The 19,302-nt window shown below is 38.1% G+C and overlaps 1 protein-coding gene across 1 annotated transcript in view; it reads right to left on the reverse strand.

The window, feature by feature from the left end:
* Positions 1-422: 422 nt before the first annotated feature.
* The window catches only part of EXPH5 (exophilin 5), a 99,704-nt gene continuing 80,824 nt past the window's right edge, over positions 423-19,302 (reverse strand). Inside the window, 3 exon segments of the mRNA XM_020996176.2 lie at positions 423-4,064; positions 4,067-9,742; positions 15,219-15,351. Coding sequence (XP_020851835.1) covers positions 4,039-4,064; positions 4,067-9,742; positions 15,219-15,351 — 5,835 coding nt within the window. The 3' untranslated portion in view covers positions 423-4,038.

The raw sequence follows: 19,302 nt of genomic DNA on the forward strand, positions 1-19,302 counted from the left end.
TTCTACCTAGGCTAGAAGGAAGGAGTAGACTGACAAGGATGAAGGGGGAAGCAATGCAAAGGTAGGTACAATTATAACTGTTAGTTTGGAAGATAAATGGACCTAAGTACAATTTTTACCACTTTTTTTCCTTCATTTCAAGAGACCTAGGAGCCTTTGATTCTATGTAATACTTATTAAGCACCTACTATGTGCCAAACACTGTTCCAGCTGCTAGAGCTAGCTCAGACTTGTTCAATTACTGAGCCAAATAGGTTATTCTTTTTAAAATTAACAACATTGCACTTCTTATTCAGGATCTATAGGATACGAAGTTACCAGAAACATCTATTTGGATAATATTGCCTATTTTGAATTTTTCTGAAGTTTATTCAAATTTAATTAGTTCAGTATGGAAATGAGAGCCAAATAAGACACTCTAATCTGTTCAGACCATTTATTTGAAAACAGGAATTTCTTTAATATTACATTATTCTTTGTAGCATTGACATATTCAGAGAAAAGGCTTAGAGGCAATTGCATGTAAATGGCCACTTGAAAAAGTTTTAGAAAAAGTGCATTAAGGCTTATTTGTTTCAGAAGTTATACTATTACCACTCATTCTGAACCACCTCAGTGACAATGTAAACTTACAAAACTGCTGAGAAAACAAAACATCTATACACACATGCATATATACAAACATATACATATGTAAGGACATGGTGTAACTTAGGTCACCACTAGTGGGAAGAATGAATGCCCTGAAGTTGTCTCATACATTAAAATTTGCACTATTCAAAGTTGTAATTGTGTAAAATATGGTCATTGGTGCCAGCCCAATGGAAAAATGCAGTGAGAATTTTAATAATGTGAACACTTCAAGGGATTCATCATTTGCACTAATTGGGACCTGGCTATACATTCAAATAGGATTACCTTTCTGAAGCAATATTGTTACTATTCTTAATAAGATTTCTTTCTCTAATCCTATGGCATGATAAAAAAAATAGATAATTTACTTCATTTGAAAATTTTACTTCCAAGTTACCATCGTATAAGTTTGACTTCCTCCCACTACTAGCTTCAGTGCAGGTATGTGTTGAATTTCTATTGACTATTCTATTTGCTTATCATATTAGACAACCTATTAGAGTTATGGGTTTATTAACCACCAATAGCTTTATAATACTGAATGGCCCATTTAAAGTAGTTTCCCTAAAATTAGATCAAATGAGGCCTGTATTAAATTGGCCATATACTCTATGACTCATGACTCCAAGAGTCCATTATGCATCTACATAAACTGTACACATTTGTGTTCATTCCCTTTCGATTGGTCCATCTGTACACAGGTATTACTTTTATATGGAATATCTCTTAGAAAACAAGTTTGGAATATAATAAGGACTAATATAAATTATGTTTACCAAAAAGGGATCATATTTTAAGAAAGCAGCAGTTTGTATGTTAAAATACATATAAAATGACTATACTTCTTTAACGAAGTACTTTAACTATATAAAATACAAAGAGAGAAGGAGAATAGTGCCTTCTATAAATCTGTTTTTGTGACTTCTGAACCAGGTTAACACAGCAAATAGTAAAGTTGAAAGCTAGCAATTATGGCAAGCTTTAGACCACAGATAACCAATTCAGAGAATTCATGCCCAAGAGTGACTATTAATCCCCAAATCTATACTTTGGCTATACTTTATGTTTCAAAATCCCTAACTTCATTTCATGTGGTATAGCAGAGACACAGCCTCATTTAGTGACATAGAATTTGCAAGGAAGCCGTAGAAAGCTCATGTTTTTCAACTTCAGAGTAATAGGTCTCTTACTTAATGTTCTATATAGATTTGTAACAAGAAAGTGGAGAAGATTGGGGCAGAAAAAGAGCAACTTGAAAGAACATATGCATTTTCATAAATATATGTTCAGCTTCACATACTAATAACATTGGGATTTAAAGTCTTGGTGCTCTGCTCAGTGGACTTAAAAACAACATGGTTTAGCCATGTTTGCAAATCTTCAGTGGGCCACCAGATCTCACACTCATGAAATGAATAAAAGTTAAAAATAGAATTATCATCCATTTGAGCTTCATGGGAACATAGTAGGCAAAATAGTCTGTACTACCAGGCAAGATGGAGATGATAAAGACATAACAATAACACACTTCCTTCTCATAATCCTATCTTTCTAGAATCTTTAAGTCCTTTATCAACAAGTATCATTACTTTGATGATACAAGAATAAAAACAGACAGGGAGAGAAAATAAGGGGCGGAGAGAAGTGGATACAGAACATAAACCCATGTTATCAAAGAAGGCTATAAAAGGAAGTTGTGAAAATGGGATGAAAGGATTTTCATATTTCTTTCTATAATATGAGTTCCTAACAAACAGGAACCAATCCAGCATGAAGTTAAGGAGGCAGCAGATAGACTTGGATAGAGCTATCAAAATATCTCAATCACAGTATTCTTTACCTTGACCAACCTTGCCTTAGTAGCATTGGCTTTCGTAGTTGTTTGGAGCTATTTATCCTTTCCCAGCCTCAGCGAATAATTAGAAAGAAACCAAAATATCAGGACTTTGAAAGTCCTAGAGTAAAATAATCTGATGGTTTAGCACCAGCTTGACATATAGAGATGTATGAGTCCTGGAGTTTTACTTAGGATGGGCAACATTTCAGGAATGTGGCTGATGCTCTCTCTCAATACTTGTGAACTGTCTCTGTGCCCTTTGCAAAGTCTAACACTTCACAAACATGGAAAATTAGAAATAGGGGGAATTTTTTAAGTCACTGAGAAGGTTATAGCAAAATTAAGCCAGTTTTAGGATAGAAATACCTGCTTATCATGGTTCCAGGGTAATGGTATTTTTCACAGACAAAGATGATGCTACCGATTCACTATCAGAACATCAAATCTAGCTGGCCACATCCTGGGCTTGTTCAGTTAACTCACCTGGTTCACTCAGTTGACTCACTCTCAGGTAGGCTCTTCATGATAACTGACATTTCTATAGTAATTTTAAAATTTGCAAATCGTGTTACATACATTACTTCATTTGAGTTTCACAACAACTTTGTGAGGTGGGTACTACAAGTAATATTATCCTCATTTTACAGATGGGAAAGTTGAGACTCAAAGAGATTACTTGATTTGCCCAAGATCATACACCTAGTTAGAATCAGGGGCAAGACTTGAACTAGATCTTCCTGGTTTCAAGTTGAGCATAGTATCTACTCTAGTAATGTTGTGCTTCCTAATCAGTCTAAATGAATTCAGTTTCTTACATATAAATCACCAGCTTAATCATCCCATTCTCCTAGCTTTCAACCCTATGGGCACATCAGGTTAGTTAAGAAAAAAAAAAAGAAGAACCTAGCTTTATGTTCCTTATCCCCAAAGCATAAAATTAAAGTCTTCAAATGATGATGAAATGTTGTTCATCTTCTTATATGAGGGAAATAATAGCTTATCGTTATCATCATCATCATAATCTCTATCATTTTAAGTAGCATTATGAAGAGAGTAGAACATGAGCTGTGCTGGGTAATTAGCAAAGTTAATCTTTTGGGGAAGAGTGAAGGAAAAGGAAAAGGAGCGGTTCAAGACTGGAAGCTAAATTGGAGACAATAAGGTAGGGAAGATGAAAGCTAAGGACACACCCCTTCCCTGGCAGTCCTATTGGGGATAGGCAGGGGAGTTTGAAACTTCCTGAAGAAATGTGAAAAGAAATATTTGTCTTATCTCTAAGAGGCAAAAAACCAAACCAAAACAAAACAAAAAACAAAAAAACCCCAAACAAAAAACCCCAACCCAACAAGCCAGAGTTATAGTTATTTATGCTGAATCCAGGGAGTAATGGGTGTGGAGGAAAAATGGAGAATTAGGTTGCTTCAGAATAAGGACTGCCCAGACTATATCTTTTGTCCCTAATGTTCTTATGGTCATAATGCTATTTACAAAGACACTTACTCTGGATTCCCAGGAACAATACTTGGTTATTTTTTTAAAGGTTTTTTTTTTTTTATTGAAAAGAGGCCTCAGAGTTCTGATTCCTTGTCAGCTTGTCCAGATAGTACTCATCATCTGTGGTGGTGTCGGTGTCAGACTCTGAATGCACCTGATAGATGTTAAGCGGCTCCCTAGGAGACAAACCATCTTTTGGTATTTTGCTATCTGAACTGGAAGTTAGTGACTCAGGTGTATTGGTAAGTTGACTCACGTCATCTGTTAAGAAGCCAGGGTTCTTAAGGAAATTTGGCCTCCACAACCTCCCTTCTGTGAGTGACCTCTTTACATTCTCCAAGAAAGCCTGCTGCTGTTCCTTCCCAAAAATTCCATAGTCAATTGGTCTGGAGATGGAACTTGTAGATCTGGGGCCACTGGCCTTGGTCCTGTCACTGCCCAAAACCCAGCTGTCATTTTCATCACAGGCAGAGAACTCAGAAAAAGATCGGAACCTTCTTCCATCCCCACTTTGAACAGGAAATTCATTCCTGAATTTCCATCTGTCCTGGACATTGTCAGAAAAAGTATGTGCAGAAAAGTGGCGCTCACGCGTTTTCTGAGGTTGACTTATTTGTTGCTGATTACTAAGTACATTTATATTTTTTAAACTCTTGGAACGATAGAGATTTGAATCAGGCTCCCATTCTTGGGGTGAGATATTTTTTCGCTGTGACAGAGGGCTGGGTGTCAGGATTCTTTCTTCAGAAGTCTTACATGTAGTCTCAGATGGGAACTGAAGGCTAAGTCTCTTTAGATCATCAGAGAAATCTTCTGTCCCCATACTGGAAAGCATGGGTTGGGCTATGGTTTCATATCCTGTTTCCAAAGTTTGAGGGCATTTGCCTCTTTCTACTACTATTTCATCTTCAGTGTTTGTGCTGCTTATTGGTGATTCTGTTACATTCTCAACCATGTTCTTATTTGGGTTGGAACTGCTAGTCATAGTTTTTTGCTCACTTACATATTTGACAGGCTTCTTGATGGAACCTAAATGAGGCTGGAGAGGGGTCTCAGTCTTATTCACTTCAGCTGTTTGGAGTGCAGAGGTCTCAGTTTCACTAGGACCTGATTTCTTATATTCATGTGTGGATTCTGAGATCCCAAGGGTGGGTTTAGCTGAAAGTGGAGACATCTCTGGTGTGTTAAGAGGTAAGCCACTGGTATTGGAATTGACTTCCGCATGTGGGAAAATAGTAGCAATGTGCCTTCTGGGGTTCATATCTTTTGTTGAGAATTTTCTGCTGACTTTGGACAAAGCCGCCAGTTTTTGTTTAACAGAAGTTCTGTTTTTCCTTTTCTCTAGATTGATTTTTTCTTTGGTGCAACCCAAATCACACTTATTTTCATTTATTACCTTGGGAGATGAATATTGATCACATGCCAGCCCCTGCATTGTCTCTTTAACCTTTGTGTTCTGGGAATCTTCTACTTTATCCAACCTAATTAAATCCTTATCTGCATCACTTACTTCTTTTGGTTCCCTCAGTGACCTTTCTAAGTCAGGTTGACCTTTATGGTTCATCTCCCCAGGCTGAAGTTTGAGTGAGTTGGAAGGGAGGAATAATTCTTTGCTTTGCAAAGCAGAATATGTTTTTTCAATTATTTTCTGGTCATCTGTTTTAAGTTTCCCATTAGCAGCTTCTGGCTGTAACTCTCTCAGATTATCATAGAAGGATATAGTTCTAGGTATTGAGTCTATTTTGTCAGTAACTTCTTCACGAGGATAATTTCTACTTCTAGTAGACATCATGTCTATGTAATGAGGCCCATGTTTCCCTAAGATTTCTCCTATGCAAGGACTGTCATTAACATTATCTCCCAAATGAGTCTGGATGACAGAAGGACTCTCTCTTTCACATACTCTAATAGACTGCTCTGGATTTTCAAGCTTTCCTTCTCTAACAAGTTTATCATGAAGCATTGTTGATGAGACAGAGGTATGCCTGGTATGATTCTGCCATATTTCTTGTCCCTCTTGATGGCCAGGAACAAAAGAAAAGGTATTCGTACCTTTGCTTTGTAAATTATCTGAGATCATTTTAGTTGAACAATCCTTCGTAGTATTAAATTCTTCTTTGCAAAGAGAAATACCTTCAATCATATGAGAAAACCCAGAGGCCATTCCCTGTAATGTCTCTGCTGAGGGCTTCTCTGCCCCAGTCTGTGGACTATGTGGTGACTGTAAAAGAGATGCTGTTTCAATGTCATGTGAGAAGGAATGTTTTCTGCATTGAGCCCTGCTAACAGATGCCTTTGCATGTGGAGATACAGGTGTTCCTGGTAATGATTGCGTGGAAGAATTGAGTCGCTTCTTTGCCAGAGAAATAGGGAATGTTGCATCCCCCACTGTAGCTGATTCTGGGGACAAATGTGTACTTCGTGTGTCACTTTTAAGGAGGTCACACAATTTTTTGTTGGATTTCCGTGGTAAAGTGTAATAGATTGAAACTACCTCAAGACATTTTACATTGTCTTCATCCCCAGAAACAGTGACTGTGCTTGTTGTCTTATATTTTTGTAGGGGTTTTCCACTTTGCTTTTCTGACCCATCTGGAGGAAAAGAGAAATATTTTTCATCGGGGAGGGAAAACATATTTGCAAAATTATCTGTCTGAGAAGAAGCCATTTCATTGTGATTTTCAGGGTAGACTTGAAAACTTTCTGCATGAGGATAATCTCTGACTAGTTGTAAAGAACAGTCTTTAATTGATGGGCTGTTTTCCTGAGTGGTTGAGAACAGCATCTCAGGCCTTGGTGTTGGAATAGAAGGTTCTGTGTCTAGGCCATGACATTTATCTCTTTCCTCCACTCTATCTGAGGAACAGGTAACAAAGGGCCTGGACATAGTACTTTTTATTTCGAATGGAGGTGGACCTTTTCTAATAGCAGCAGGTGTTATGTTTCTAATGTTTGTCATCATCTCTACAGGTGTGGGACTTAAAGGGGATGAGTCCACATGTATTTCAGGACATTGCCTATCTGGTTCAGAAGAATTGGAATTGTTTTTGTTTGAGAAGCATTTCTCTAGTGGATCTGCCATGTTCTTCTTTATTTGGAATGGAGGGGGCCCCTTCCTAAATGAGGTGGACAATATCTTGTTTTCTGACTTTATATTGTCATTGATTAGAAAACTGCTCAGTTTTCTTGGGAAGATACAGTAAATGTCAAGGGGCTCAAGAGACTGGTAATTGCCATGACCAGGAACTATGTCACTACTATCATTTCTTTCCTGTCCCAAGAAATTTCCTGATTTGCTTAACTTTTCAATACAGGATACCCGGCGCCTTATTTTCCCTTTTCCTCTCCCAAGACTGAAAGGATGGTTTGGATGGCATTTAGCAGCATCCTTCACTTTGTGATGATCAAGCACCTGGATCTCCTCAGTAGCTTGGTTTTCTGAAGAGCTGAGAGGCAATTGATTATTTTGGTCCTTGTTACCAGAATAGGTCTTTTCTTCATTTTCCTCTTGAGATGCATCTTTTCCCAGAAGATTCTTCTTTGAGAACATGGCCTCTTCTGCTAATACATGACATGTGAAATTTAATGAAGTAGCAGAGGGAGTTACTAAAGAAGCTAAGGAAGGGCTGTTGGGAGAAAAAGATGATGGAAGACCTTGACCATGATCTGGCAATGGTTCTAGGGAATGGTCTGATAGGACATGATGATTTTCAGCAAACTTGGTGCAGTTGGTAGGAGGAACCAAAGCATTTTCCAATCTAATACCTTGCATATCCTCAGCATCTAAAAGAAATGATTCTCTTGGATACTGTGGGTTTTGATCACTGGAAGTTCCTAGTTTGCCCTCTTCCTTTTCAATGCTGGTAATGCCAACATCATTTATCCCTGATTCTTGCTGACAGCCTTGATTTTGTTTGGGAAAAGATAATGATGTTCCATTTTCCTGAGAGAAATGTAATGAAGTTCCTGAATCTGGTTTTCTTTCCATGGTAGAATCATTTTCTTTTTTAAGTGCATTTGCTTTATCTCTGTTTGATATGCAAATTTTGGAAATATCCCTTCTGCCAAAGACTCCAGTTGGCTTTTTTGAACCTGTGGAGACAGGTGCATTAGAAACAAATCTGTTGCTGGAAAAGGTGGCTGAATCCCTAGAAAGAGAAGGCTGATAATCAGGTGTAGTCTCAGTAAGCACTGATTGAGAAACAACTGATAACATTTCACCAGCCTGGCCCATCTCATCTACCTTGTTTAGTTGCTTCACTTTTTCTGACACAGATTCTGTTAAGCCTTTCTCAGGATTCAACTCAGTGATCCAAGTGTTTGGTTGGCTTCTGGCAACAGTGACAGAGTCACTACTGGTTTTAATAAGTTCTGTTTGGCTACTTGAAGGAAGAGAGGCTGATTCATCAGGAGCATTCCCTTTGGTGTCCCACAATGTAGTGGCAGCATTCTGGAAATCAGAGCTTTGAGGGGTTACTGTTCTATGTGGAATTAAGGGCAGGGGAGTCTGAGATAAGGATGACAAATTTTGAGTGGTTTCAGGTAAGTTGGTCTCTGAATTTGTACTTGCTTCCATTGGAGGCCACTTCTGTTGACTTATTAACATACCTGGTCTGACTTGACTCCTGGAGTAAATATCTGGGGCAACCCAGAATTTGTTTCCTGTTGTATCCATGGAAGGTGTGTGCAAATGTTCATATCTTTCATTTAAGGCTATTTGGTTACCATTATCTTGTGATAGGACTTCTGTGTCCTCTAATATACATGTTTGAAAATTAAATTCCCTGGGAATTGTCTCTTCTTGGTTTCTGGAAAAATTTGCTCTCCAGGGTTGGGATGGTACAGGAATATTATTACTATGAACAGCTGATCCCTCATTTACATCCATTGAAATAACTTCAAAGTCTCTGTCAGAAGAAATGAATTCTTTGTTTCTGTGGCAAAAGTTGGACAAGGATAGAGACTCTTCTTTTTTGCTCTGAAAAGGACTTTCTCCAATTTTTTGCAATCTCCTAGGAGTAATGGTGTTCCAGTGGTATGACCCTGAGAATTTGTTTTCATTTTGGTGGAATGGCATATTCTCAGAATTCTCAAATGACTCAGGACTGATTGCTCTGTCCCTGGGAGCATGTGGCCTAACACTTTGGTATATATTACTGGAACGGTAAAATTCATATCTCCTATTGTCTTGAGGCCAGGTGGGGTACGTATTCTGATTGAGAGGGTCAACTTCCATTGGGGACTGTGCCCTCAGAAACTCTTCTTGGTACTGAATATCTCCAGGAGAATGTGGCCTGTTCCATACAATAGATGACAAAGGAGTTCTCCTTGGACTTTGCTGATGGCTCCTTGATACAAAAACACTCTTCCTTTGAGTCTGGGGTGGCAGATGTAGGCTATTTGCTGTGAAATGTCCTAAAGTAGGAGAGGCTGATGGCTGTGTCCTATCAAAACACAGAGATGAACTGCCGAAGGTCTTGTGCACATATTCCTCTTGTGAGACTGTGTGTTCTCTTGGACCATACATATCATAAATTGTTTTTGTTCTATAGGAGAAAGTTTTAAAACCTTCTCTAGGGGTTGACGGTCTTAGGATATCATAGATGGATGGAGATGAAATTTCACCACAGTTATTCCTATGTCCCCCCATGAGATTGCCATTTCTGCTGCCAGTGTTGTAAAAAGGACGGATTTGTGCTCGGGGTCCATAGTGGATTCTTGTATTTGCTGGACTTAGGGCTTGTTCCTGAGCCAATTTGTTATCCAAGTCATCTAAAACTAAAAGGATAAAATTAATTAAACCTTACTTTTATAAAGTGGTTACATAGTGTAATTTACATTTCTATTTATACAATTTATACAATTCCTTTTTACCAAAAATTCCTTTCCAGCAAGCATGCTCATTTAGGATTCAACCTACATTCTGTTGTCCTGAAAGTAATAATTGAATGACTTGCATTCAATTTTATTGTGTTTTCAAGGTATTTTGCTTTTTAAAAAATTAGTAGAGTGATAGAGTATCTAGTGGCACATACCAGAAGGAAATTCCACCCCCCAAAAAAAGGTTCTGTAATGTTTTCAGTAAGTACAGAAAGTTGTGTTATTCAAAGGATGAAGTAGGCTGTTAGTCATGACTTCTTAGTTTTCTAATTTATTCTGCATTTTACATGCTACTTTTTATGTAGAGCTTTGGACCCAGGAGTCTCAAGATCCTGGCTCTGTTCTCTACCTAGGTGACCTTAGTCAAGTGACTTAACCTTTCTGGGGCTCAGTTTCCTCATCAGCAAAATGAAGGGGTTGGACAGATGGTATCTAAGATCAATTCTGGTCCCAATTATCTGTTCCTGTCACTTGAATTCCAGGCTCACTTCACCACTAATCACCTCTTTTACCTTGGGCAAGTCGCTCTATATCTCTGGGCCTCAGTTTCTTCATCTGTAAAATGAGGGAGTTAAACAAGATGGCCTCTAAGGTTCCTCTTACAGTTACAATTCTAAAATTGAGGTTTCTCTCATTCTTTATTCCAAACACTTCTTCCTCTACACAGCTGGGACATCATTGCTATAGGAACAAAAGAACAGTAGTCTCCCACACCTCCAATTTTCCCTTGTTTTTGTTTTTAAATAAAATACTGAGCCTAATTCTGACAGAATTTCACAGTATTTTAAATAATAGTTTTAAGAAAAGAAAACTTAAACAAAAAAAAGAAAAGAAAACTTAGAGAAACAAATCAGTGCCTTTTTCCTCCCTATTTCTTTCTGAGTCTTGACATATTTTCCTCAATAAATGTGAAGATTTAAAGAACAAGCAGAGAATACTAGAATTACAGAATCTTTGATCTGGAAGGGACCATAGGGATCATCTAGGCCAGTGCCCAAATCTAATGCATGTCCCTCTAGAATTCTACCAAAAAAGTAATCTTCTAGACTCTATTTAGTTACTTTTAGTCATAAGAAACCTACAACCTCCTGAGGTCACCTATTCCATATTCACACAGCTTAAGTTATTAGGAAGTTCTTCCTTATACTGTTCTAGACTCTGCTTTTCTTTCTTACCCCTTGCTTCTAGATCTGAGTGAAACCACACAGAAGTCTGGGTTTTTTCTGTATATTATTCCCCTTCTCACATATTACCCTTCAAATATTTAATGAGAGGCATTAACGTCCCAAGTCTTCAATTCTCTAAGCTAACTGCTTGGCCTTTTTTCATATGCCATGCTTTGAATTCCTTCAACATACTGGCCACCTTCTAGCTGGACATGCTATAATTTATCAATTAAATTTTTCAAATGTGGTATCCAGAATAGAATATTCCAAATATGGTCTGTTTAATACCTAGAATACCATATGACTATGCTAGCTCTAGTTCTCAACACTATAATTAGTCTAAGATCTCACTAGTTTTTGTACAGTGTTAACTCATTTTGAGCTTTCAGTAACCTAAGTTTCTAAATTTTTGTACATTAAAAACTAAGCTGTAACTATATCTCCCCTATTCCCTATTTGTGCAATTGATATTTTGAAACAAAGGACAGGACTTCAGATTTATCCCTATTAAATCGCATCCTTTTAGAATCAGTTATTCCATCCTGTAGGAACCTGGTTCTGTTATCTGATGAATTGCCCATCCCTCCACACATCACGTCAGCTAAAGATATGATGAGCATGGCAACAGATTGGTACAGTTGACAGAGTTCTAGATTAGGAGTTAAGAAGAACTGGGCTCAAATCTGATCTTTTCCAGTTGGCATTTGTGTGACTTAGAGCAAGTCTTTAACCTTTCTAAACTAAAGTGTCCTTAACTATAAAAAGAAGGAATTGGGTTAGGTAACCTCAAAGCTTCCATTGTCTCTAAATCTACAATCCTATGAACATAATGCCTTCAATGAAGTCACTGATGAAAATGTATAACAGAACAGAACTGAGCCCTGAGACTTGAAGCAGTCTATTAGAGACCTCACTCCGGACTGGCACATTGATCTGTTAATGAAAGTTCGTGGTTCAGTCACTTCTAAATCCATATAACAACTGTACTGCCATGTGGTTCAAGTTTCTCTCTTTCCCACAGGATATCATAAGAGACTTGGTTAAATACCTTGCTGAAATCAGGATAAAGCATTCCCCGATCTACCAGTTAGTGGCCCTATCAAACATGGAAGTACTTTAAGGTGTAAGATTCTCTGAGGCTACTATGTACAACAAACATTTTGAAGTCACCTTTTATTTCCTACTGAGGGTAAGGACTAGCATACTCATTTCTTTCAAAGAATCCTAATATACAATGATTCCAAATGATAGATAAATTAGGAAGTGGTAATTATTTTAATTATGAAAAAAAAATCCTTAATATAAAAAGTTTCATCACAAAATTCCTTCCAAGAGTGAGTTCCCCTTAGCACATTTTCAAATGGCTATTTTGGAGGAAAAAATGACTTTGTTCATTTAGGTATTTATTTTATAAAGGGAAATACACATGTAGTTGAGTTTATGGAAATAAAGTCCCAGGGCCTCCTGGGACTTTGCCCTTGAGGCTGCTTAGAGTGCCACAGCAGGTAGAAAGGAACAAGGATCTTAGGAGAGGCAGCTAAGAAGACTCCAGGCAACTAAGAAGTCACCATAGCTAGCATTTAAATAGCTCTTTAAGGTTCTCACAGCACTTTTTTTTTGTTTTTTGAGGCAATCATGGTTAAGTGACTTGCCCAGGGTCACACAGCTAGTAAGTGTCAAGTGTCAGAGGCTGAATTTGAACTCAGGTCCTCCTGACTCCAGGGCCTGTGTTCTACACACAGAGCCACCTAGCTGCCCCTCAAAGCACTTTTTTTACATGTATTACATCATTTAACCTTGAAATTATAAATCTATAAATGTAGAAATGTCATGTAATAAAATATAAATAACTACCTCTTTAACTGCCCCCCAAAGTTACTGAAGACCAGTTTTAGGGGGTCCGCCTGTAATTTCATCAATGTGGGGAACCCTCAGTGAGGAAACTCCCTCCATCAATGCAAATCTATAACTTAGAAGTCTTATGGTTGCCTGGGTTCACTGAGAAGTTAAGGATCACACAGCCAGTTTGTGCCAGGGATAGAACTTGAACCCAGGTCATCCCAACTGCAAGGCCTGCCCTATATCTATTACCCCAGTGATGTCCCTCATCTAATTCCATAAAATTGTTTTCCTTTATTAGATAAGTGAAGTAAACAACACCAAAATATGGAGCAAAGGAAAAGAAAAACGCCCAAGTGCAGGCAAGACACTGGCTTTTTTATTTAGCTATTAACACTAGTAACAAATTCCTTGCCAGTTCACAGCCAGGTGTTTCTCCATAGTATTCTAGATTCGTAAAGATTTTTTACTCACAAATCTGTATTTTCAAAATAGCCTGAAAAAGTCTTCTTCCATTAGTGAAGCAGGCCTTTCGATAAAGCAGGCCTCATTCTCTGACTTCCTCTGGAGTGAGTCTTGAACTTGCTGAACTCTTTCCCTGAGCTCCAGAGATTCACGGTCTGACCTCTCTGACTGAACTTTTTATACTACGGCCAGAGGCGATATCACGAACTGAGGTGATGTCACTTTCCTGGTCTCAGGTCAGTTTAGTTCTTTCTTCAAGTCGAAGTTGGTGAGTGACTGTACAAGCTACTTTCTCAAATGGCCGGACTGTTTGGAAACAGTAAAGATGTTTTGTAGGTAGAAGGTATTGCTTTATGGGGCTTATGGAACTAGTCTCAATACTTTAGAGTTATACCACTTACAAGTTAATCATTTCATAATTTTAAACAAATGATTTCTTGAAGTGGTTACAGATTCTAATAGGGCAATAAGAGTAAATTAAGAATGCCATTTGAATAGCTAGATTGCTAGGATTGTAGATTTAGAACTAGTAGGGATTAAATATTAAACATTATTGCTGCCTCATCTACTTCCTTTTTTTTTTTTTTTTGGTGAGGCAATTGGGTCACCCAATCCAAAGTCGCACAGCTAGTAAGTGTTATGTGTGTGAGGCCGGATTTGAACTCAGGTCTTCCTGATTCCAGGTGCTCTATCCACTGCACCACCTAGCTGCCCCTCCCTCATACACTTTTAAAGGAACATTGGAGGATCTCTTCTGGGAATATTGACTCATTCTATAGATATTAATCACAAGAAGCATGTATGTATTTTGATGCTTTGTTTTTTGGATTTTGATCACTGGCAAAGGGAGCTCTCAGGGAGTTAATTCCTTTCCCATTGAAGATCAATACCCTCTCTGCATCTCTAGTTTTAGAGTGGCCGAGAGCATTGAAAGGTTAAGTGACATATAGGATTACACAGTCAGTGTGGGTTTTTAAGCAGGAGTTTAACTCAGATTTTCCTCACTTAGGTCCACTCTCTTACCATTGTGCCACCCTGCTTTCCTACTCTCCTTTTTTCATAAATACATGCACAAACTTTTTAGGTAAAGAGCACCAGAACAACACACTAGAGACTCTTATGACTGCAAAGGACCTTAGACGATTTAGTTTAGTCCAATATTTTACAGATTAGAAAACTGAGGCCCAGAGTAACTTAATAATAGCTAGCATTTATATAGCTCTTTAAAGTCTGCATCATGTTTCATCTAGGTTATCTCATCTGATCTTCACAACAATCTTTTGAGGTAGATGCTATTGTTATCCCGGTTTTGCAGATGAGGAAACTGAGCCTGAGAGATGTTAAGTGACTTGCTTAGAATCACTACAGGACTGTGCAGGTAAATGTTTAACCACAGGATCTCAGGGAGGAAAAAACTTTATGTATGACACTTTTTAAAGTTTAATCTGCATTATTAGCATCTTCTCCATTAGTTTCTTCAGCCATAAATCAACAAATCAGTAAATCAAATTAACAAAACAATAAATCAAGTCCTGATTAGCATTTATATGACTTATAAGTAAATTAGCATTTGCCAATTATTGAGGTACAAATGCTGTCAATGAAAATTCAGTTGTAAAGAGCCAGTAGGAGCTGACTCCAGCATTTTCTAGCCCCACACCTAGTTAAGTGTCTGGGGGAGGACTTGAACTCAAGTCTTCTTAAATGTAACATTGTTCCACAAAGCCACCTACCATACTGAAAGTCATAAACAACCATGTCTAGCACAAAGGGCTGCTGATACCTAATCCAGTGAATTTTCTACCATACGATATTTGGCTACTTACCATGCATAGTACCTTAGAATTTTTTTTTTTTTTTTGCAGCAGAGGGGTTTATGAAGGCAGTTCAGTTCACAGACTTACCACGAAATAATTCATTCTCTATCTGGGAAGCATCCCATGGGGTCATACCACTTCCTTCCCTCATTCCTACAGGCTTTGGGGGAAATGCAGTATTTGATGATTCACTGTTTAATGGTGAGTTGTATATTCCAGCCTGTGAATTTTAAAGTGAAAAATAGAGGTTGACTTTAGGTCTTTCACAAAAATACTACTCCACACAGAAGCCCACTGACTTGATTTCTGTGTTAAATACCTTTTCATATAGAATATTTCAAAAAATATGATTTTCAGGAAATTTTTGGAAAATTCCAAAAGAATTTAATCTTAGATCTACAAAGTAATTTTCCTGACACATTTTTCCCATATACCATCTTTAATGAATTTTTTTCTACTTGAAATTGATAATGAGCCTAACTATACCAACATTCACTTTTTTTCATTTATTCTTTTAATAAAAAATATTATTATCCATTACCAACAAAAACAACAGCCTTATTATGGGTCCTTGGGCAGACCACTCAATTTCTAGGAGTCACATATTTCTTATTATAGGACTTAATATAATTCAACCCTCTAAGAAGCTCTGAAAATAGGTGCAAAAGTCAGCAAACATTTAATAAGTGTTCACTACATGCCAGGCACTGTGCTAAGTGGAAGGAATTCTAACAAAGTCAAAAACATGACTCCTGCCCTCAAGGGACCCACACAATAATGGGAGAGAAAACATGCCAAAAAACTACATACATACACAACATGTGTGTAATTGGTTGGTAATCTCAAAAAGGAAGCTACCAATCTGGGTTGGGGTATGTGGGCAAATTGGCCTATTGCAGAAGGTAGAATTTGAACAGAGTCTTGCAAGAAGCCAAGGAAGCCATAGATGATGAGGAAGGGCATTCCAGGAATGGCAGAGAGCCAGTGAAAAGGTACAGATTCAGGAGGAGGTAGAATGTGGTGTCTATAGAACAGCAAATAGGCCAGTGTAGCTAGATCGTAGAGTAGACGGAAGGGAGTTAAGTATGCAAAGTATACAAAGGCTGAATAGGAGGTGATGTGGTCAGGCATACCTGTGCTTTAGGAATATGAACTGAAGTGAAGAGAGGCTTGAGGCTTGAAGACCAACCAGTAGGCCATTGCAGTAATATAGGTATGAGGTAATAAGGGCCTATACCAGGATTGACTTTGCAAGAGATATTATGAAGGTAGAAATGACAAACTTGGAAACAGATTGTGTGTGTGTGGCGTGAGTTCCAGTGAGGAGTTGAACATGACAGTGAGGAGTCAAGGTTATAAGCCTGGGTTACTGGGAGGATCATGCTATCCTCAATAGTATTAGGGAAATTAGAAAGAGGGCAGGGTCTGGGAGGAGAGACAAGTTCTGTTTTGGATATATTGAATTTTGAGATATTTATGGGATATAATTCCTAGACCTCTCATAAGAACTGTGCCCTGAGTACCCAGGCACTGGTCGTGAGGTCCAGGAGTAAGGCTAAGAAGGTTTCAAAGGAATGTCAAGAGAACTAGGGACTAAAGGATTAATGAAATAGAAAATGTGACCTGAAATAGAAAATGTGACCTGATACAGAGAATGAGTAGGTATAGTTTAGTGAGGACAATGATAGCCGGGATTGTTCCTGTGTATTTCCTCACAATCTCTTTGCTCTTAACCCTTCTGGCCTTGTCTTTTCTCATTGTCTGAGAGGGATAAACCCTAGAAGCACCCTATACTCCTAACAGAGTGTAGCCCAGTGTCTGAAGCATAAAAGGTGTTTAGTAAGAACTTGTTGACTCACTGACTACAATTAGTGTAACCCCTGTCCCAAAGTCTGCTGGTATTGGACTCTCCATATTGGTGGAGATGAAAGCCCTGTCCTATGTGTGGGGGTGGACAGAGTTGGTGAGAGACAGAGAGCTTCAGTTCTCCGAATTCCTCCCTTTGGGACTGGTCAAGCTTCAAGTTTCCTTTGAATATTGAGTGCTTTCAGCTTTAAAACAGAAGAGGGAAGAGGCCAATGCCATTCCACTCAAATTTAAGAAGTTTGTCTTCTTGGGAATTTACCTGTTAAGGAGGTCACAGTCAAATACCTACAGGGCAATTAGCATCCTGTTAATAAGGAATATTATAATATAAATACAATCCCATTAGACTGTGAGCTCCTTGAGAGCAAGGATTGGGTTGGGGTTTGTTTGTTTGTTTAGCTTTTTTTTGTATTCTCAGTTCTTAGCACAGTGGCACATAAAAAGGCATTTAACAAATGTTTATTGACTGACAGACTGTGGTCTGGAGATCCTTATTAAGTACCCAAAGTCTTTTTAAAAGCACCCCCTTTTGCCTATGTTTTGGGCTTCTATGGTTTGCCCCTACTTAACATAATTCATTAAGACTGTAGCTACACATGAAAAGAAAGTGAAAAGTTGAGTTGAAAATTCAGCAACTCCTTTGGAAAAAATGCTTAAATTTTTGGTCTTAATGCTGGCTTTATTTCATGATGTGAATAATTTGCCATAATGAGGAGGCAAAACAAGAGCCTAAAAAGTGCTTTAGTCAGTGAGTACTTGACTTCTGAAATGACAAGACAGAAGATCCAAAGGCAGCACCAGCTAAAATAAAATCTTGTTCATAAAATCTTGATTAGGAGAATGGTGAAAGATTATGAGCAGTGTCACCTTATAAAATAAAGAGGAGCGGTATAGAGTAAGGCCAGTTCAAAGAAAGCTTGGCAAGAGCATTAACTAACCAAAGACATTCCGAGAACATTTCAGGATAAAACTCGAAGGACAACAAAGTGATGAATGATTGAGAAGATCTACAAAGATTTTTATGACAAGTTCTAGTCACCATCAAGAGGAGTAGGAACCACTGCGTCTGGATTTTAACAGCACATTCTTGGGTATACTTAGAGAGTAGGAAGAAGTATCACTTAAGAGAATAAAGACAGTAGAAGCACTTGAATTAGGTGAAGTATATGGAGAGGAGATTTGTGCTGCAGGGACACGATCATGAACACAATGAAGGGTTGATTACAAGGTATCTAAAACAGAAGAAGATACCAGAGTTGTGAAAAAAAATCTTGCATCTTATTAATACCAGAAAAGGGAACTGTGAGACCATCAGCAACTACTGACCTACAGGCCTACTTTCCCATCTATATAAAATTTTTATGAGAATAATCTGTACATACATTTGCAAGAATCCTTGAGGAAGACATTAGTAGGAAACAGCAGTCTTTTTATGTGATTTTTCCACAGTAGACGACATCTATACCATCACACAATTGACTAATAATTGTAAACAAAAAGCTTTTGATTTAGGAGCAAAACATTCCTTTGAAGATTCTCTTCCAAGAAGGTATCTCCCTTGCATACATCAAAGATATGTCAAATTCCTTGAAAGCTATGACAATCCTTGTTCAACGTAACCTCTGATTAATGATATGAAGCAAGGCATAAAACAGGGAGATATATGCCCTGGTAAGGTATTTGGCACTATTATGGGAGGAGACCCAGGGAAGATTCCAAGTTGAGTAGGGAATCCCTAGATGATGGTCCCCAAGATGGTCTTGTTTGCAAATGACATTATGTGGGTCGCATCAGGCCCTGGAAAACTTTAGAGTCTCCTAGAGAGATTCATAATTACTCAAAAGAGTTTGATCTAACCATCCACACAGGAAAAATAAGTGGATGAAGAATGCCTAATGTTTGGATTATGAACTGCATTTACATAGACATCAGGGATTCACTATAGGGAGTGAGGTCCCAATAAAACTATATTGGAGAGGGGAAAGACTGTAAAAAAAAGAGACAAGAGAAGACACTGTTATAGTAGTCCAGATGAATAAAGCTATAACAAGAGTATTAATAAAGATGGTGGGCATGTGAATGGAAAGGAAGATCTAGATGCAAAACATTGCCAAGGTAGATTGATGTGACTTAGTAACTGATTGCATATCTGGTTGGGGGAGGAATATGAAAGAATAAAAGATGACTCAGATTTTGAGCTAGGAGTTGCTGGAAGGATAAAAAAACAGGCAAGTTGGAAGGAGGGCAAAGATGAGGAAGAAAAATGATGATTAGTTCACTTTGGGACAGATTGGATTTTAATTCC

Source organism: Phascolarctos cinereus, unplaced genomic scaffold, assembly GCF_003287225.1.
Source record: "Phascolarctos cinereus isolate Bilbo 61053 unplaced genomic scaffold, phaCin_HiC Scaffold_726;HRSCAF=1367, whole genome shotgun sequence".
NCBI lineage: Eukaryota > Metazoa > Chordata > Mammalia > Diprotodontia > Phascolarctidae > Phascolarctos > Phascolarctos cinereus.